The sequence below is a fragment of the Lepidochelys olivacea genome (assembly GCF_965140295.1).
Source record: "Lepidochelys olivacea isolate rLepOli2 genome assembly, chromosome: 5".
Lineage (NCBI taxonomy): Eukaryota > Metazoa > Chordata > Testudines > Cheloniidae > Lepidochelys > Lepidochelys olivacea.
The window spans coordinates 111,536,442-111,559,008 of record NC_140415.1 but is presented as its reverse complement, the minus strand read 5'-3'; the positions used below and the strand labels follow the sequence as shown (position 1 = coordinate 111,559,008).

The 22,567-nt window shown below is 38.3% G+C and overlaps 1 protein-coding gene across 5 annotated transcripts in view; it reads right to left on the bottom strand.

The window, feature by feature from the left end:
• Positions 1–22,567, bottom strand: part of CNTLN (centlein) — a 294,736-nt gene that overhangs the window by 19,532 nt on the left and 252,637 nt on the right. For all 5 annotated transcript variants that reach the window (XM_084628742.1, XM_084628743.1, XM_084628746.1 and 2 more), the window contains 4 exons: positions 19,363–19,460; positions 17,430–17,556; positions 15,671–15,808; positions 15,082–15,267 (listed from right to left, as the gene is read on the bottom strand). In XM_084628742.1, coding sequence (XP_084484868.1) covers positions 15,082–15,267; positions 15,671–15,808; positions 17,430–17,556; positions 19,363–19,460 — 549 coding nt within the window. The remainder of the gene's footprint in view (positions 1–15,081; positions 15,268–15,670; positions 15,809–17,429; positions 17,557–19,362; positions 19,461–22,567) is intronic.

Sequence of the window (22,567 nt, the reverse complement as noted above, 5' to 3'; positions counted from 1 at the left end):
GTACTCCTTTTCATCTAAAACTTTGTATCCCACCACACATACCAGAAATGGAATAGAAAACCTTACATGAAACAGGAAGACCACTCGCTCCTGTGAAAATAAAAGCATGAGGGAAGTTTTCACTGAGGAAGATGATCCGAATGTTGCAGAACAAAATGTTAAACCTAGAAAACGAATGCATCTTTTTACTATTATCATGTATTATTATTTGTATTATAGTAGCGCCTACAGGCCCCAGCTTAGATCAGGTACTGCAAAAAAAACACAGAGACAGTCCTTGCTCCAAAGAGCTTACAACCTATTCTAAATAGGCAAGACAGGCAGAGGGTGGGACGGATAGCCGAGGTACACACCAAGGCAGTGGCAGAGCAGTGGCACCTATCCATAGATCGAACTGCCTCTCCAAAAATACTTGCCAGAAATAGTTTTAAATACTATTTAAATACTAAGAGCACATGTATATCACTATACCATCGAGCCTTCTTCCTTGTTCACATAAACAGGCTGACTAAAACCTGTTATACATTCTTTCACAAAAGAAATGCAGGGGTACTCATGCACAGTGTTTTGGAGGACAGATCTCAACTTTTTGCATTTTAAAAATGTAGCCTGAAAGGTCAGTTAATATTATAACAGAAAAAAGAAGAAAAATAATGACTGTAGTGACAGAAAATAGAAATTGTATGTCTATCAGTGTATGGAATTTTTGGCCAGTTCTGATCTCAAATCAGTTTTAAACTACTCTAACTGTGCTGACTTTAGTGGAATTATTCCTGATTCACACTAGGGCAATTGAGAGGAGAATCAGGCCTTTTTTTGTTGACTGTTTTTTAAAAAGACTATTATTCCCCAATTTTTTTTCCACTTTCCGTCCAACCTTGTTTGCCTACATATCATTCCTCCATAATACAGAGGTAAAAAGATCCCAGTAGTTGAAGTAAAAGTTATGAAGCCATAATTTGGTCCCTAAGTACATCGTTTTAACTATCTTTCCCTCTAAGTGACTTCTCTCAAGCAGTCACAGGTGAGGAAAATTACAGGGAATAAGCAGTTTAAAATATTTTTGAATAATTTCAAGATTAGCAGTTCAAGGACACTAAATACCCTGTACCGAGTTTCCTAAAAATTGTTCAGTGAGTAATTAGTTTAATACAAATTAAATCATTTATTGTAACCAACTTAAAATGTTACCTTGTTTCTAAGACAAACCAGATTTAAATAAACAGGTAGGAATGGCTTTACACTGGCTAGTTATAGTCTATCCTGAATCTAGGTAAAGAATTGTATATAGGAGTTTCTTCAATTGTCTTTCTCTCCTATCTGATTATCCGCTTTGCTGCTAATGTTCTGTTATATCCCCAGCCAGATTTCTTGTCCAATGTTGATAATTATTTTGTTTTTTCTGTTTCCTTTTTTATCCCTACTACATGGATCTTGAGTTTAAAAGTTCAATATAGTCAGGGTATCTCTTGTAATTTAACTCAGAGTAGATGTGTGGGCTCAGCCCTTTCCCACTGCATTTGTATCAAATGGACACCTCATCCCTAGAATACAGGAGGTCAGACACCTCTTGACAAGAGGGGTATTTGGTAACAGATGCTATTTAATCTTTACAATCATTTTAGTGCTTGATATACAGTAGGGAGTAGAAGGTCAAGGAATTAGGCTACAGGTCAGATCATTTTCAGGCTCCTAAGTAACATCAGTGAAGACTCCATAGTTCTTTGTCATCCTGCCACCAAACTTACAACACAACCCCCATGTTTTGTGACCCAGCAAGAAGAAAGAAACATTAGCTTACTCTACACTAGAGAACAATATCTGAATTTATATGCACATAGTAAGTGTGGTCAGACAGACAGAATATTGGTGGTAAAATATATTAATGACCTCAAAATGCTGTTTATGTGAAATAAGCTGTAATCATCATCTTCATGTCCTATATACAGTAAAGCACAATTTACAGTAACACAATAATAGATTTTAGAGCTGATTCTCACTTCATTTAGCCCAGGTTTACCTGTAATTTAGACATGTGTAAACTGTATTAGAATAATGACGTTCATTTAAAGGTCGCATAGAAATATTACTATGATTATCTATTTGTAAATAGTAGTGCCCAAAGCACCCTACTAAGATCAGGGGCCCATACACATAATAAGATACAGCCTCTGCCTTAAAGAGCTTACGTTCCAAATAGAGGAACACAGAGGTGAAGCAACATCATACAGCAAGTCAGCAACCTAGACGTAAACATAAGTTTCTTGACTCCCAGACTAGTGCCCTATACCTATACACTAGTCCATGCTGACTCTCTGCACAGACATCAACAAAACATAAAAAATATAAAACAAACTCACTGTGTGAGGGCCAACAGGCACCTAAAACAAACTAAATTCAAACCTAACTTAAAAGAGGCCAATTCTGCCGCTGCTCACATCAGGAGGGGGAGCATTCCACAAATCAGGGGGTATGGAATGATAGATCTAAACAGCATTTCTCCTGCCTTATTGAGACTTAGGCTCCCAAAGCCCCATAACTCTCAGACCTAAGCGAATGAGCTGATAAAAATTGTGTAAGAATCTCAGAAAGATATTTAGTAGCCAGCGTATTAAATGTCTTAAAGTACAGTTCTAGTCTAAAAAGAATGACCAGGTTAAGAAAACCTTCTTACCCCAAAGATCTGCTCCCTGTATGCATTCAGAGTCACACCTGCTGACTTTAGTGATTAAATTAAGAGGTTTCATTACTTCTTATTTTAACCTGTTAGGCACTATAGAGCAAACACAGGTGGGAGAGTGAGTTGGATTCTATTCCTTTTTTTTTACATCACAGTTATGTCATTACAAAGCAAATCAATTGCATGACAGCAATAAGCTGTACAGATGTCACCGAGAGCATAACTTGGCATCAGCACATTTATTACTGGAGATTATGCTTAAGAAGGAAAATTTAGTTTGACTATCCAATCCCGGGTAGACGTTGCAGAGTTGGCAATTCAAGGAAAAAAACCAAACTCCTTTACTTGTATACTATGCATACCCGATCTGGAATCAATGACATTCAGTAAACATGGAATCCCACAGTGCCACTTTTAAACTTAAAATCAACAATACACACCCAATGCACTGAGTGACATTGAGAATAAGCAGAATCCCCTCTGACACCCCAATAAACCATTCACAGTAGTAGACAGTGGCAAGAGATAAGGGTTTAGGGTTGATCGTTTTAATAGACTAATATGGAACCTATCACAACAATCTGACCGGTGTCAAAGGCATGCATCATGATTCACATACCAGAGGGGGTCAAAGTCTGGTGATATTCATGAGATGGTAAAAACCTTCTTCTTCATGACTAGCATCTGATCACTTAATTTTACCCATGGTGAAGGATAGTGCCCAGAATATGAATTGTAGTGGCCCTCTGAAGCAATTCCCCACCAAGAACTGTGAAGAATATGGAAATGTTACTCTTCTCATATCTCTTTCCTGGCTCAATTAGCAGAATGACTCGTGGACAGGTAAGATTTATCTTCATTTATGCATTAACAAAACAAAAATTTTGTTAAAATAGTGCTCAAGCAAATTCTGTCCCTTTCAGAATCCAGGAAGAACTCTATAGACAACTGGGTACCACCAGCTTACCAGAGATAGCCCGGTCTAAACTCATCAAAGAAAAAGGTCCCAAGAGACAGCATATATAAAGGCTGAAGAGCATCTTTTTACCATTATCACTAAACTGTTCCAATCAACTGAAATAATTCTGCAAAGCAGTTCATAAAGGGGCCACTACAAGGACTCCTTGCCATAGATGACACAATGATATTACCTCCAAATTTAGACCTTTAGGTACAATCTCCAGCACTCATCACACACAACCACTCTCCCCAGCTTTGATATTTCCTTAAGCCAAACCCTAACAGTGTCTAGCAAAACAGCTACCAATTATGCCCCTGCAAACACTGAATACCTCTCACAGGAACACCACTGACAGAATGGGCGCCGCAACACAGTCACCAGAGTTTGCAAATTCTGACTTGTTCACCTGCTGCAGGATGAACAGTTGCTCCAACTATAGCCATTGGTCCACCATTGCAGCAGTAACACTATCACCACTGGCTTTTGATACGTCATCTGCAGTTTGGTCAAACTCTCTGATGGGTTTGTTCCAAATGTACTGTAAAAGTCCTTTTGTGATTTCTGTTCAAAAGCCACTACACATAGGACTCAAGGGAAGGAGACTCCCTTAGATATTCACTATAGCAGCTCTATAATCTTGGACAACATTGTTGCATTACTGTAATTCTGTAACACTATGAGATAAGATTCAACATTCATTATCTGAATCAGATGTGCAGACATTTACTCAGGAGGATTACACATGCAGGTGCTGAAATATATTATACCTTGCAATTTGGTTACATAGAATCGATCATTTAATCTAATTCTTCTACACTGTCATGCAGGCTGGAGACAAAAAATGTTAAATAATATTCTAGAGGTTTTATCTACATCCATATTATCTGTTATAGAGATAAAAACCCAAGTGAAATGCATTTTTTCTACAGCTTAAAAATAATAGAAAATGTTGAGTAAGGAAAAGCTCTCTATTTATTCTTCAATTTTATTAATCAAGATTCTATCCATTAAGACATTTACATTATACTGGTGTACTGTATGCATCACTAACCATATGCCATCACTAAACAGTAGGAGTTCAGCCATTCACTTCATTCATTAAAATCCACAGAGCCTATTATTCTGTTTACAGTCAAATAGATATTCACTGACACTATTCAGGCTTCTGATTCAATTTGCCTAAATCCCAGATGCAGAGTAATCCTGATGGAGATTAACTTAATTTATCACCAATTTCTTTTCAGAACCATCAACTGCTGGTGTTTCTTAATAAAAGCTGTGGTTCTCTTTTTTCCTGAAACCAGCACTCCTAGCAGAAAAACTGATCTGTATTTGATTTTTAAAATGGTAAGTGTTTTGTTTTTTTTGAGAGAGAGAGACAAGTTGTGCTTTGCATGTAGAACATCCTCACTTAAGGGCATTTGCTGCATTATTTGCAATTTATAAAACTCCATGAGGGCTGTGTTTTGCAAACAAAAATACTGATTTTCATCAAACTGAGTTGCTTTCCTTTAACCACATATTTTGTTGATTCAGGTAGAAGACAGATTGTCAGACTCCATCACCTGCTACAGCACGATACAAAGGAATCACACTGGATATTTTTTCTAGATAAAGTGATGACAATTAAGAGCATGCTTAATGGACCAGATGACTTTCTTCTGGCTTTTAAATGTTCCCAATTGGGAACATATTTCCTATCAACTCACAGCTGTGTCCAAGGTGTTCACTTTCAAAGCAAAACTGATAGCATTCATTTACATAAATGGTACAATAACCATTCTCATTTCTAAGCTGTCCCTGTAACTTAATAAAGTGATCTTTGGACAAACTAACACTAGCAGAGTTTTTAAAATTATATGGATTTCATCTGTGCAGTAATCTCTAGTTCTCTTATTTAATGGAGGCTAGTCCATTCCTAACTTAAAATACTGAGCATTTTTTAGCCACTGCATTCCACTGCATTTAATATCTTCTGATGCAGACATGGGTGATGAACGTGCAAGTCCTCTTGCTGGTGGGAAAGTTCAACTGTCCACTCCTACCAGGGATGAACAAATCACACAGTAAATCTGATGAATGCTATGAAGAGTAGCTGTGTTCAATGAGACAAATATTGGCCATATATCATCCAGGCAGTACTAGGTACCCATCCTGTATCAAATGTAGGCAACCATTATTGGCCTGTGTTCTTTTCATATCCTGGATCCAGGAATGAAGGAGGTGGAAGAGGATCACTGCCCAGGTAGCTCATGCCTCGGCAAAGAAACAAGCCGTCAGGAACAGTATCCCCAATAATGTCATGGGAAACCTGCTGGCTGAACTTTGTGACTTTGTCCTCACCCTCAACTATTTCACATTTGGGGACAATTCAAGTTAAACGGCACTGCTATGGGTACCCGCATGGCCCCACAGTATGCCAACAGTTTTATGGCTGACTTAGAACAATGCTTCCTCAGCTCTCGTCCCCTAACCCCCCTACTCTACTTGCGCTACATTGATGACATCTTCATCATCTGGACCCCTGGAAAAGAAGCCCTTGAGGAATTCCACCATGATTTCAACAATTTCCATCCCACCACCAACCTCAGCCTGGACCAGTCCACACAAGAGATCCACTTCCTGGACAGGTTTCAGAGTAACAGCCGTGTTAGTCTGTATTCGCAAAAAGAAAAGGAGGACTTGTGGCACCTTAGAGACTAACCAATTTATTAGAGCATGAGCTTTCGTGAGCTACAGCTCACTTCCTCAGATGCATATCGTGGAAACTGCAGCAGGCTTTATATATACACAGAGAATATGAAACAATACCTATTCCCACCCCACTGTCCTGCTGGTAATAGCTTATCTAAAGTGATTTCCAGCACAAATCCAGGTTTTCTCACCCTCCACCCCCCCACACAAATTCACTCTCCTGCTGGTGATAGCCCATCCAAAGTGACAACTCTTTACACAATGTGCATGACAATCAAGCTGGGCTATTTCCTGCATAAATCCAGGTTCTCACATCCCCCCCACCCCCATACACACACAAACTCACTCTCCTGCTGGTAATAGCTCTTCCAAACTGACCACTCTTCAAGTTAAAATCCAAGTTAAACCAGAACATCTGGGGGGGGGGGGGTAGGAAAAAACAAGAGGAAACAGGCTACCTTGCATAATGACTTAGCCACTCCAAGTCTCTATTTAAGCCTAAATTAATAGTATCCAATTTGCAAATGAATTCCAATTCAGCAGTTTCTCGCTGGAGTCTGGATTTGAAGTTTTTTTGTTTTAAGATAGCGACCTTCATGTCTGTGATCGCGTGACCAGAGAGATTGAAGTGTTCTCCGACTGGTTTATGAATGTTATAATTCTTGACATCTGATTTGTGTCCATTTATTCTTTTACGTAGAGACTGTCCAGTTTGACCAATGTACATGGCAGAGGGGCATTGCTGGCACATGATGGCATATATCACATTGGTGGATGTGCAGGTGAACGAGCCTCTGATAGTGTGGCTGATGTTATTAGGCCCTGTGATGGTGTCCCCTGAATAGATATGTGGGCACAGTTGGCAACGGGCTTTGTTGCAAGGATAAGTTCCTGGGTTAGTGGTTCTGTTGTGTGGTATGTGGTTGTTGGTGAGTATTTGCCTCAGGTTGCGGGGCTGTCTGTAGGCAAGGACTGGCCTGTCTCCCAAGATTTGTGAGAGTGTTGGGTCATCCTTTAGGATAGGTTGTAGATCCTTAATAATGCGTTGGAGGGGTTTTAGTTGGGGGCTGAAGGTGACGGCTAGTGGCGTTCTGTTATTTTCTTTGTTAGGCCTGTCCTGTAGTAGGTAACTTCTGGGAACTCTTCTGGCTCTATCAATCTGTTTCTTTACTTCTGCAGGTGGGTATTGTAGTTGTAAGAAAGCTTGACAGAGATCTTGTAGGTGTTTGTCTCTGTCTGAGGGGTTGGAGCAAATGCGGTTGTATCGCAGAGCTTGGCTGTAGACGATGGATCGTGTGGTGTGGTCAGGGTGAAAGCTGGAGGCATGCAGGTAGGAATAGCGGTCAGTAGGTTTCCGGTATAGGGTGGTGTTTATGTGACCATTGTTTATTAGCACTGTAGTGTCCAGGAAGTGGATCTCTTGTGTGGACTGGACCAGGCTGAGGTTGGTGGTGGGATGGAAATTGTTGAAATCATGGTGGAATTCCTCAAGGGCTTCTTTTCCATGGGTCCAGATGATGAAGATGTCATCAATATAGCGCAAGTAGAGTAGGGGCTTTAGGGGACGAGAGCTGAGGAAGCGTTGTTCTAAATCAGCCATAAAAATGTTGGCATACTGTGGGGCCATGCGGGTACCCATAGCAGTGCCGCTGATCTGAAGGTATACATTGTCCCCAAATGTGAAGTAGTTATGGGTAAGGACAAAGTCACAAAGTTCAGCCACCAGGTTAGCCGTGACATTATCGGGGATAGTGTTCTTGACGGCTTGTAGTCCATCTTTGTGTGGAATGTTGGTGTAGAGGGCTTCTACATCCATAGTGGCCAGGATGGTGTTATCAGGAAGATCACCGATGGATTGTAGTTTCCTCAGGAAGTCAGTGGTGTCTCGAAGGTAGCTGGGAGTGCTGGTAGCGTAGGGCCTGAGGAGGGAGTCTACATAGCCAGACAATCCTGCTGTCAGGGTGCCAATGCCTGAGATGATGGGGCGCCCAGGATTTCCAGGTTTATGGATCTTGGGTAGTAGATAGAATATCCCAGGTCGGGGTTCCAGGGGTGTGTCTGTGCGGATTTGATCTTGTGCTTTTTCAGGAAGTTTCTTGAGCAAATGCTGTAGTTGCTTTTGGTAACTCTCAGTGGGATCAGAGGGTAATGGCTTGTAGAAACTCGTGTTGGAGAGCTGCCGAGCAGCCTCTTGTTCATATTCCGACCTATTCATGACGACAACAGCACCTCCTTTGTCAGCCTTTTTGATTATGATGTCAGAGTTGTTTCTGAGGCTGTGGATGGCATTGCGTTCCGCATGGCTGAGGTTATGGGGCAAGTGATGCTGCTTTTCCACAATTTCAGCCCGTGCACGTCGGCGGAAGCACTCTATGTAGAAGTCCAGTCTGCTGTTTCGACCTTCAGGAGGAGTCCACCTAGTAAGTAATGGTCACATAAACACCACCCTATACCGGAAACCTACTGACCGCTATACTTACCTACATGCCTCCCGCTTTCATCCATACCACACCACACAATCCATTGTCTACCGCCAAGCTCTAAGATACAACCGCATTTGCTCCAATCCCTCAGACAGAGACAAACACCTACCAGATCTCTATCAAGTGTTCTTAAAACTACAATGCCCACCTGCTGAAGCGAAGAAACAGATTGACAGAGCCAGAAGAATACGCAGTAGTCATCTACTCCAGGACAGGCCCAACAAAGAAAGTAACAGAACGCCACTAGCCGTCACCTTCAGCCCCAACTAAAACCTCTCTAGTGCATCATCAAGGATCTACAAGGATCCCTCACTCTCACAGATCTTGGGAGACAGGCCAGTCCTTGCTTACAGACAGCCCCCCAACCTGAAACAAATACTCACCAGCAACCACACGCCACACAATAAAAACACTAACCCAGGAACCTATCCTTGCAACAAAGCCCGTTGCCGACTCTGTCCACATATCTATTCAAGGAATACCATCATAGGACCTAATCACATCAGCCACACTATCAGAGGCTCATTCACCTGCACATCTACCAACGTGATACATGCCATCATGTGCCAGCAATACCCCTCTGCCATGTACATTGGCCAAACCGGACAGTCTCTACGTAAAAGAATAAATGGACACAAATCAGATGTCAAGAATTATAAAATTCAAAAACCAGTTGGAGAACACTTCAATCTCTTTGGTCACTCAATTACAGACCTAAAAGTCACTATACTCCAACAAAAAAAATTCAAAAACAGACTCCAATGAGAAACTGCAGAATTGGAATTAATTTGCAAACTGGACACAATTAAATTAGGCTTGAATAAAGACTGGGAGTGGATGGGTCATTACACAAAGTAAAAACTATTTCCACATGCTATTTTTTCCCCTACTGTTACTCACACCTTCTTGTCAACTGTTGGAAATGGGCTATCCTGAGTATCACTACAAAAGTTTTTTTTCTCCTGCTGATAATAGCCCACCTTAATTGATTAGTCTCGTTATAGTGTGTATGGCAACACCCATTTTTTCATGTTCTCTGTGTATATATATATCTTCCTACTGTATTTTCCACTGCATGCATCTGATGAATGCCCACGAAAGCTTACGCCCAAACAAATGTGTTAGTCTCTAAGGTGCCACAAATACTCCTGGTTCTTTTTTTCACCAGGAGAAAGGTGCCATTGAGAATGTGTAGAATCTTCTCTTCTCCCCCATTGCTCCTGGAGAATTTTGAGTGTTCCTGACAAGGATTTCTCTTACTTCCTCCTTCTCCAAAAGACTAGTTCCCTGAGTGGGAGGGTCCATGAACTGGAGCGTGAGTGTGTGTTGCTTTTTTCCCAGGCAGGGGGACCACCAAATAGGCCCAGAACATTTTCCAAACATCAGGAATCTCCCCAATACAACCAGCCACCTAGTCACTAATCCCCAATTCCTATAATCTCAGATCCTTTTCTGCATTTTCATATCCACTCATGTGAGTCATTCTTATGTGAGGCCTTTCACTGTGTTTTAGTCAATAGGAAAATGTTTGATTTTTTCATATTGTCCCTCTGAAGAAAACTATAGCAAATGAGTAGAACATAGCACACACAGACTTGGACCTCACCACAATATATTCACAAAGAAATTATTCTAACATTCCATAACATTTATTACTGAATTACCAGGCACGGGCCTAATTAAAGCAATGGGTGGTATATTATGCACTTATCACCCTTAACTTCTTTGTTATCAGTCTTTGATATAGATCCTGATCCAAAAGCTTACAATCTAAACTAAATACAGAGAATGCAAGATCTATGAAGTGATATATATGTTGAAAGTCCAAACGTTAAGTGCTGTCATTTATATCATCTAAATAATGGGTAATTGGTGTTATGAGTGCATAATATGCCACCCATTCCTTTAATTAGACTCCTGCCTGGTAATTCAGTGGTAAATGCTAGGAAATGTTAAACCTTTTCTTCATTAATATACTGTAGTGAGGTCCAAGTCTATGTGTGCTCTATTTGGGTAATTTGCTATAGGTTGCTTCTGAGGTACAATATGAAAAATGCAAACATTTTCCTATTCGCTAAAACACAATGAAAGGCTTCACATAAGAATGACATGGAGATGAAAGAAGAGAAGATGGCTGATTTGCATGCAAGGAGAGAGCATAAAGTGCAGCATGGCAAAAAAATACGAAGATGGAAGTGGAAAAGGAATACAAATGGGGTTTTCAGAGATGGGCTTGAGAGGAAATGCAAGAGAAGAGAAGAGATGTTCACAGGTATAGTGATGTGGAGTGAATTGAAAGCAAAGCAAGAAGCTAAGTTTCAAAATATGAGAGGAAGCAAGTGTAGGTATTTCAAAGAAGGCAGCGAGGTCAAAGTGCAGGGTGAAGAGTATTATTTTGTGGTGACATTTTGCATTTATTGAATGGAGGTGAGATGAGAGGCAGGGAGGCCATGTAGGATATTGCTTCAGGGCAAATATTTTAGCAGAGGGGATGAAGAAGAGGAGTTTTAGAGATGTGTTGCAGGAAGAAGCAACGGGATTTGGTGATATAGTTGGGGCACAAGGAAAGACGTGTTAATATGATACAAAAGAGATTTAGACGAAACGAAGAGAGAAGATAAACTCACAAAGAGAAATAAGGAGGAAGTAGACAGAAAGAATGAGAACTGAAAAGAGAAACCTGAGAGACATGATTATAGAGCAGGTAGGGATTTATCAAGGAACAGGTCTAAAGTTAAGAGAAACCAGCAGAAAAGAGGGTGATTGTGTTAAAATGGCAGATTGAGAAGGATTAGAACTGAAACAAAGCCCTTGCAATAAAGGTTTATAGAGAGAGTAAGGAATAGAAGAGACATGGGGGACGAAGGGAGGGGTAAACACACAGAATTTTGCCAAAGAAGTAGGATTGTTTAGAATGTTTGAAAATAGACTTGAAGAACGAGAAAGAATTAATTTGTATTATATTGGAGGAATTCAGTCTGGTCTCTTTTACTAGAGGCACCTTGCAGGGTGAGAGGAGGAGTAAACACAAGTAAGAGAAGATAAAGGCTGTAGGTTGGCGGGAGAAAGAAGTAAAGGAATCAAATGTGGCGGGGGAGGGGTGGAGAGCTGAGGGTGGAGAGAAGAAGCAAACAGAAGAAAGGGGGAAATTAAAAGAAGAATAAGGTGCCTGAAACTTAAAGATGGAGAATAGGCAGATGGACTGGAGGTCCTGAAAGGATAATATGATGGGAGGAGGGTTGTGGCTCAGGAAGAGAAAGTAAGTAATAACAAAGGAGAGAAAGAGAAAGATGGTGATGAGAAAAAGGAAAAAACAGATCAAGAGATTAATAACAGTGGTGTCTGCACTAATAAAAATCAGTTAGGTTTAATGAGTGACCAAAGTAGTACGCTAAAGTGATGATCCACAGTAAGACGTCAAACAAAGAGGTTAAATTGAAGAAACAGGAGATAACTGCAATTAGCTGAGTCACTCATATGGAGACAAGTATCCCGTGACAAGAGTTAAGTACTGAGACAAGAGGGAGGGCCAAATGCCAAAGTAAAAAACCGAAGAGACTGGAAAATTGACAGCCATCTGAAGAGAATAAAAGAGGCAGGGCAAACTTCAAACAAAGAGGTGGTATGAGAGGGAGAGCACGGCTACTGCTTCCTTGTGCTAACTCCATTTTCTTATGGTTCTAGTATGAGACCGTAAAAGGTATTTTACATGATTTACCTGATACAGTATATAACTCCACTGAAACTTGTGAAAGATTTTCAGCTGTATCATTTACTGTGGTGCATTGTGGATAAAATTTGGTTTCAGAAGACTTTTCTTTCATAAATATTTAGTAACTAGCTAACTAAAGCAGTCTACTAAGGACTTCTGTGTTCACCAATATTTGACTTACAGACAACATCTTCATTTCCATGCAATTTATCTACAAAGAGGGACAGGTGCAGCAGATTAACAGTATTCAGCAAAAAAAAATATTTGAAATAGGAATACACATTCTTTTATTGAGGTGAAGTTTGAGTGACTATGTAAAAACTGAATTTTTTTACATTACAAGGGAACTAGGTAAATGTTAATGAATACACATGGTTCTGTGGTTACAAAGTGGCAACCTTCACCAGTGGGTACAATATGGAAGTAGCTGGTTTTCTGTTACAGAGTAAGTTAACTACCTCATGCTCATTCGGCCACTTATGAAAGCAGAAAAGCTTCTACTTTCCCATCTTCTATTTTTGCAGCAACTGTTCACTCTTGAGGGATGGAAGCGTACCCTTGTCTTCACTTGATTCAATTAAAATTAATTTCTGTTTCCCAATAGGAATTAACTTGTGCAAAAGGTGATTAGAAGATACAAGTCTCTTTAAGTAACTGGAGTCATGTAAGAGATTCTATAGCAGTGGTGGGCAACCTGCGGCCCATCAGGGTAATCTGCTGGTGGGCCGCGAGACAGTTTGTTTATTTTGACCATCCGCAGGCACAGCCGCCAGTAGGTCCCAGTGGCCCTGGTTTGCCATTCCTGGCCAATGGGAGCTGCGGGAAGTGGAGACCAGCGCATCCCTCCGGCCCACGCTGCTTCCTGCATCTGCCATTGGCCGGGAATGGTGTGGCCACTGGGAGCTGCGGGCAGCTCACCCTGCAGACAGTCAATGTAAACAAACTGTCTTGCAGCCTGCCAGAGGATTACCCTCATGGACTGCCCACCACTGCTCTTTAGAGAGAAGGGTAACATGGAACAAGCTCTTAAGCCTGATTCTGCTCGCCCGTTAGTTTTATACCAGTGAAATTCCATTGTCTTCAACGAAGTTACTCCAGAATTACACCATAAGTGAAAACAGACTCCGATATCCTGGGATATATGTAGAGGGAAACTAGAAATGGATAGGTTAGTGCTAATGCAGATGTTCCTTAATTTTAGCCAGAACTCTTGGGTGAATACCATTAGGTCCTGGTGACTTAGTACTGTTTAATTCATCAATTTGTTCTAGATATCTTATTTCACATTTACAAAAAACATCATAAAAATGTAAGCAGCAGAGTTGGTGCTTTATCCTAGCTAAAGATTGTGAACTACTTTTTTTAATGCATGAGAGATGTAAATTCATTATTCTAGACTAGGGCTGTCAAACGATTACAAAAATAAATCGCAATTAATCGTGAGATTAAAAATATAGTTGTGATTAATCGCAGTTTTAATTGCACTGTTAAACCATAATAGAATACCAATTTAAATATATTATAAATATTCTTGGATGTTTTTCTACATTTTCAAACGTATTGATTTCAATTACAACACAGAATACAACATGTACAGTGCTCACTTTATATTATTATTTTTGAAAACAAATATTTGCACTGTAAAAAAGATAAGCAAAAGAAATGTTATTTTTCAATTCACTTCATACAAGTACTGTAGTGCAATCTCTTTATCGTGAAAGTGCAACTTACAAATATAGAATTTTTTTTTACATAACCGCACTCTAACGTAAAACTTTGGAGCCAACAAGTTGAAGCATGAAGGGGCATGACACTCTTTAGCATACCTGCCACGTAAATACCTTGCAACGCCAGCTACAACAGTGCCATGCAAATACCAGTTCTCACTTTCAGGTGACGCTGTAAACAAGAAGCGGGCAGCATTATCTCCTGTAAATTTGAACAAACTTGTTTGTCTTAGCGATTGGCTGAACAAGAAGTAGGACTGAGTGGACTTTTATGAGGTGAATTGAAAAATACTATTTCTTTTGCTTATCTTTTTACAGTGCAAATATTTGTAATCAAAATAATAATATAAAGTGAGACTTGTACACTTTGTATTCTATGTTGTACTTGCAATCAATATATTTGAAAATGCAGAAATATATCCAAAAATAAAATAATAAATTTAAACTCGTATTCTGTTATTGTTTAACAGTGCAATTAAAACTGCAATGGATCTTGACTATTTTTTTAATCTAGTTAATTTGTTTTGCATTAATAGCATGTATTAACTATGATTAATTGACAGCCCTATTCTAGACCCATTTGAAATAGAACCACAAGAGCATTTTTTCTCTTGGATAGACAGCACAGGCAGTCATGGACAAAGGTTGAACTTACAACTAGTGGAAGCTTATACTGAGAGCTGATGACTTGTCTGTCACTGATTTCCTCCCACTCTGGACCTGCTGACATGCCAAAGTATGGTGCCCAAAAGACCACTTGCATAGCTTCTGCTTGTAGCAGTGTCTGGTCAAATGATCAATCAAAAGAGAAACAAAATTCCAACCTTCACAAATGTTATGAATTCTTCCACTTTGTCATTGGCCAGCAGCATTTTCTTCTGCACTACTTCCAGGGCCTGCCCACTTTGCTTTGCCAAGCCATGGAGTTGCTGAGATGCAGCAGTCTCAAGTTCAGTCATGGCACATTCAGCTTCAATCATTTTACCTTCTAGATTGGTAAGCTTGAGATCCTGAAGTACAGAAACATGAAAATAGGATTGGTACTGGGAGATGGTTGTGATGTAATTTTAGTCTAAAAAAATACACATCATTAGTTAATATTATGGGACATTCCATTTATAATACATAAAATTCAGTTTCACAGGAATCTTTATACATTACATCCATATGTTATAGGGACTGAATTTTCAGCAATAATAAGGTAATATAGCTTCAAGCCAAACTAAATACAATCTTATATAGAGAGATGTTACTATTATTCTGTTTTATATTCTTCTATAAGTATTTAAAATAAATTAAGTTGCTGACCTTGCAACTTTTCATTTTTTAAAAATAATACTGTGCATGAAAAAGTCAAGGAAAAAGGGGCAATAAAATTGTTCTGCATTAACCAGCAACACTCTAATAACATACCTTTTTCCCCAACTCATCTTTAGCCTTGCGATACATCTGTTCATACTGTGATTTCTCTTTTGTAGCTACATTAAGCCTTTGCTTTAGTGAATCAATTGATGTTTTCTTGTTTGAACAGTCTTCAGTCAATGTCTTTACCTGAAGTAAAACCACAGGCAATTTTATTATTTAGACAGAAAACCTACAAACATGAACCAAAATCACAAGCATACTTATTTTTGTTTTTATTGAATAAACTCGTATTTAGGCTAAAAACTTGGTAGAATTTCCAGCATTTAATAAGCAGCTGTTACTGACCCACCCATAGATTATTTTATATAAAATGGTTGCATAAAGAGTGAAAGTCTAGACAGGTATGATACGTGAATAAAAAAAGCTCTTAAGTTTACTTGCTGCATTGTAGCTTTTAGACATGTTTCATTAATACAACGAGCTAAGCCATAGTTTTAAATATTTCTAATCAAAGGGGGAAAAAGCATATGCTAACTAAAACTTAGTTGAGAAAATGGTCATTGTCTACAATGTGACAGCATGAATAGTCTTCTGGATAACTCATTATAACTTTGTCATATGTAGTGAGTAGTGATTTAGGCTAAAGTGAAACAAAAGAATATTCCTAGAAAATCCTGATGGCAGATTACATTAATCACACAGTCCTACAGATAATATACAGTATTGGTGAATTTCTCTGATCTTCAATTGAAGATAATGTTATATTTTTCAGTTTCAGCCTCTACAAACAACAATAGAAATAATGTGCTCTGACCCTGTTGAAGCTGAAAAAGGGGATGCTGAAAATGCTCAGAGAGCAATGCATTAGAGCAAAGTGTTACACTGAGCTCTAAACCATTTTCTCGAAAAACAAAACCAGGTAGTTAGCTTGCTCTTTCCTCACTTTATCCCTCTCTCTCTGGTTGAGGATTCCTTAATGACACCTTATCTCCGGCATTGGGGGTAAGAGAGCAGCTCTCTCTGGAGCTGACAATGCTTAATGACTGCAAGCACAGACTACTGCATGAGCCATGCAGCCAGCACTCGCTTTCTAAGAGAATAAAAGTATGTCTTGCTCGGCAAATTGTTTATTTCTATTTTGGGGTTATACATTGTATAACCTCATAGAGACCCACTAGTTTGTTCTCATTGTCAGGGATAATGCACTGTATGGATATTATAAAAAGATCATCCTATCATATCTAAGATCTTCCAACTTCCATGAAATGCCTTTAGATATTTAGGAAAAACCAATAATTTGAATGTTGACCTGTAAGTTTTGATTAATATATAAACAACATATGAAGTGATAAAACCTGAATTTTGAATTACTGATAATACTGCACTACAAGCAGGAATTTATATTGTTTAAAATACTAAAGAATTTAACTAAAGTAGATGGAAAATATGTGTCAATACATTTTGTGTATAGAACTATCCTTGTTTGATCTCCAGTGTATTTTATAATGTTGTAAAATGTCAGACATTCCATCAAGGCTACATACAGCAAATATCAACACTGAGTTTTCTATATATTCTCATTATTTAGTTACATTTCTATATAATTATGGTGAATTATACAATTAATCAATGCAACCATTATGTATCAAATTCATATAAACCCAAAAGAGATAGAACTGCAATAAGTTTAATTAAATGTATTGTATGCTTAAAATTGTGGTGCTATTTTTATAGTTGGTTGGAATAACTTCTGCAAATCAAAAGCAGTTTATTTTTGGTATAAATATTAACAACAAACAAGAGGTACCTTTTTCTCAAAACTTTCTAATGTTTCATTAAAGGTTTTCTCAATTTCCTGGTTTGCTTTCAGACGAGATCTTAAGTCTTCTATCAAATGTCTTTTCATATTTATGTCCCTTTCCATTCGAGAAATCCTTGAAATAAGAGGGAAAAGTCAGAGTATTCACACTATTAAGAAATATAGTTAGAAGATGGTTACTTTAAACAATTAAAATGAATTAATGCACATTAAGTATTTTTCTTATAGCTTTTGATTAGTTTCCAGAAAAATGGTGGTGTAAATAGTTGCAATTTATTTTATTCCTGAAGCACAGCATAGTATATTTAATCTTTTAACTAATAGTCCTAGTCCTATTAATTCAAAGGTTCCAATTTATTGTGGTTTACATTTTTACAGTGGTTTGTACTGTTATATTGTATTAAGGTGAAAGCAAAACAATAATATTTTAGTGCATATTTATAAAAGAGAAGCAGCTGTTCAGAAAAACAATGAGAAACTTTAACGAATTAAGAAAAAAACTGTTACTTTCCAATCATTATGTTGGTAGAATTCTTTTAAAAAAGGGAAAAACATTTCCAGTTCTGAAACTCAATAATACACTGTAATAAAGGAAAATTGCATCAGTGTGTAGCATCTGAAAAACCACACTAATTTCTTTTACAAAACTGCAAAATCTTATCAAATAATTAAGCAGTATTTTAACAGAAGCCTCTTGAAAAATCAAACACACACTTCATGTGACATCTTTGAAATTTTATGATGCAGAAATATATGCCTCATGCAATGCTTCTGCAGATAGAGTACAAATTAATATTTTAAATCTAAAATATTTTCTGAATATGTTCACACAGCTGGACTGTTTTTTCCGTATAAAACCAAATGAATGGTAGAAGTATGTTGATACATAAAACGTTGCTGATATCATGTCAATACCATATGAAATCAGCAAGAAAACCATAGTACAGTATATTCCTTTGATCTATTTTCACATTTGTATTGATACATTAGTGTTATTTGGGTGATTACATGGACTACTTTTTGGCAAAGCAAACGTAGTATGTGTTATATACAAACAATATAATAGACAGTACCAACATTTTTAATCTAAATCGACACACAACAGTAGGCGGCTTCTTTATTTTTTTTCTTAAAGGCATTTACCACTAGAAAATATACGCTATTAAAGTATTTTAAAATAATCTTCTATATTTGAAGTGAGCAAATTGTATCAATAAGGAAAATTATATAGATTCTCTAAAATAAAAAATTGGGAATGGTTGAATTGGCTTTTTTAAAAAAAACTTTTCATCAGACAAGTTCATAAATGTGCAAATAGGTCATATTTATATCCTAAATATAACTGAAGAGCTGTACTTCAGCTGCTTTTACACTGTGAAGCTGGGGGGGGGGGGGAAATCTCTGTAGTATATGTCAAAATCAATATACATGAATTCCAAAGTTAAAATAAATCTTAATCAATTCAAATATAAACAAACACAACTGTCCTTTTGCACTTTTTACAAATAAAAGACTGGATATTTAATCCAGTTTAAGCATCTAAACCTTGACATGTCTCCTAGCCCCAAGGCAAAGAATTACTGTATTTGAAAGATTGCTTTTAGCACTGCTGAGGCATTCATTTAGATTTACATCAAGGACAACTAAGTCCACTCTAGGGTCTGAATTCTGACTTTAGATATTCTTATTACAGTGCAGAAATTGTAGCCAGCTAATCACTCATCAGTTTATACAAAATGCAATCTTAGCATGTACTGTTCTGATTTTCTGAAAAGCCTGAACAGTTTGCAAGATTTATCAAAAAGATAGAGAGAAAGAGGTCTCTCTCAGAAAGTCTGGATCTGAAATGATTAATCTTGGAATAATTACATATCTGCCACTGGGTGGCACCAAATACAATAGATAGAGGAAGAGAACATACTTTTCCTGTAGTTCCCGCATCCTTTCTTCTTTTTCCTGGGCTTCATTTTTCAGAGACTTAATGGTGGTTGAGTGTTTAGTGATTTCATTATTTGCATTCTAAATTGAAAAAATACTTATTAAAACATAAATAGTATGGATTAACTATTATCTGAGGTATAACTAATAATGAATTTGTTTAAAATAAAAGCACTTACTGTATAAAAGTTTTTTTGATTAACATTATTAATCAACATTTCATATCTATCATGCTATACAAAAGAACACTCCTATTTTCACATTTATCAGAACTCTTTACCTTTGAAAATATAGTCAAAACTGCTATTTTTTCACATGACTATATTTATTCTTTATTAATATATGTTCTTCAGGGTACGGGTAGGTACTTTGTAGCTAACAGGACAAGATTTTCCCTTGCATGGGACTGTCAGTAAGAGAGGTAAGCAGGAAGGAAGTAAAACTCTACATGGTTAGTCTTGTGGAGTTTTTTTGAACTGTACTCCTCTGCTGGGATGGTTTGAGGTATGAGATTTTTGAGACTATGGTTCCTCCCAATCCTTTTGATTTGCGGGATTTGCAAATGAACAAACAAACAAACCTTTCCATGATGAGACAAGCAGTCGTGCTGCAAGGGTGGCTGTCGCTCCACTACCCACTACAGCTGCTAAATAGAAGACATGGAGACAACCATTCCCAGTTGGTCAGATTTCCATATGCAAGTCCCTAGTCTCTGTTGGGGAATGTAGCAGCCCCAAACATCGAGCCATATGTAATTCCAGATATGGAGCATTGACTTGGGATAGCGGGAAAGGGGGTTAGTGCCATCAAGGTGGCATTCCCCCTGTTCTGTACAATAAGAGGGAGATCTGCACACACAAGGCCCCCTCTGCATGCAGATCTGCCAGGGATGATCTGGCCCAGGATCAGGTGCAGTTAATTTAGTGCTTGTCTACACTGCCCTGTAGTCTGGACTGTTGGGAGTGTGAATTACAGAACACACAAAATCCTGCACCCCTCCCCATGTGTGGACTGTAGAGGCGAACTAAAAGGTACCTATTTTGCATTAACGTAGTCTTCTTCAAACAGGATTATGTTATTGCAAACTAGGTACATTTTAGTTTTCACCCACGTGGGGGATTTACAGTGCAGCACTTTGGTGAGTGTGTATATATATATATATATATATATATATGCACTAAATTGCGAGGCAGTGTAGACACAGCTTTAAACACCATCTGCAGAAAGAGAAATAAGAGAATTTAAATAAGTATCCATCTAACTGTAAGTTCAAATAAATGTATATTTTAGAGTTCCATAGTTGAAATGAGCAGTATAACTACTGTATGTAACAGTAAGCTATATTTTCAAAGCCCCAAGCAAGTGGCATACCCAAAAATTGCATGGGTGGGAAATGTGTGCACAATACATTTTTGAAGGTTCAGCCATTGTGCTGGGCTTTGGGAATTTACCCATTAAGTCTAAAACTGTGAGTGAATAGATCAGACAGGCAGTAAACAGAGATACTTGAGGAGAATTTCCCTGCTCAGTGCAGGCTTGTAACTCCCATTAACATTAATGGGAGTATTGTACATAGCACCGTGCACCTCAAGAGGAGTATAGGCTCTTGTGTGTGTAGTTACGTGTAAAGTATTGTTTTTAATACATTGTACAGGCTCTTTTCTGGTGCTACAGAAAATGCTAAATTAGAACAGGAAATCTTGGCTCGTCACTTATTTCAATGCTGCTGCTTATCCTTCCCTGCCTGGGAACTTTCTTTTGCCATTAAAAATGTTATCCTAGGAGGTTACATTGATCTTGGTTTAACATTTTAAAGAGAAAGTAAAAATTAAAAGCAGGCTGGTGATAAAAGCAAAAGCTGTTGAAAAATGTGTCAGTAAGTTTAACCTGAAACTGGATTTTTTTTAATTAATTTAAAAAAAAAAAGATGTGCGTGGTGGTAAGTACAAACATACCGTAAAACGTAGAGCATGATGTATAGTTTTATAACCTCTAAGATAGGATGAATGTAAGTAAAAAATGTTGTGGTGTAGTGAAGCTCAAATGGGTGTTTTACCTGAGTAAGGTCTGTGGGATTGATCTTAATGGAAATGAGCTACAGTGATCTATTATATAAAGTGAAAAATGTTAACGTGGTGAAAGCATGCCTAGGATTCCAAAGTTTCTGGGTCTGGCATGTCACTTGATCCTGAAAACGTGAGGTTTACACCAGAAAATTTTTAAAACGATAAATGGAAGCAGAATGTTACTGAGTTTCCTGATCTGTGTGTTGAGCTTGACCTTCATTAGAGCAAAGCATAATACCCAGTTATATGGGTTTACATACCACATGTGAACATGAACACTTGTGTGAGAAGTGGGCCTCTTGCACATTCTTAGAATCAAAGACTCACAAAGAAGAGCTTGTTAAAACAACTGAAAGAGCACTCACATCCAGAGGGGGATTACCCTTCCTGGGGAAAGAAACCAGGAGAGGGTATGTTGAAAGGGGAAGGAATGAACAAAGCTTTTTCAAACAGGGTTTGGGTTAACAATATGTGTAAGAAAGAGGGGGAAATTTCATTCCCAAGTACCACTAGCCTAAAGGATCTGCTGAACATTCTCGGACTGTGGTTACATCTACACTACTGTGGTAAGTCGATCTAAGTTACACAACTCCAGCTACATGAATAAAGTAGCTGGATTCGACGTAGCTTAGGCCGACTTACTGCAGTGTCTACACCATGCTGGGTCAACGGGAGACAAACTCCCATTGACTTAACTTACTCTTTTCGTTCCGAGTGGAGTACTGGGGTCGACTGGAGAGCATTCTGCCATCAATTTAGTGGGTCTTCATTAGACCCACTAAATCGATCCCCAGAGTGTCGAGCAGGCACTAGTGTAGACATAGCCTAAGTGTATGGAGACCCTATGTCTTTGCACTTTTTCTGTTACGTTCACCCCACCCATTTGACTCATGGGCAGCACAATACAAATGAAGACAAGCTGCAAGGGAATACCAGAAAGCAATTGTCCCTGGAACCCACTTAAAAGGGACAGAGAAGGCTGACTATCTATATTTTGATTTATCATTAGCGACAGGACATCAACCTGGAAATGCTTATAAGAGCATGTTTTTCAGATTTTTATATATATATTGCTATCCAAGGGGAGTTAATCACATACATCCACTGTGCCTGTTCCAAAAG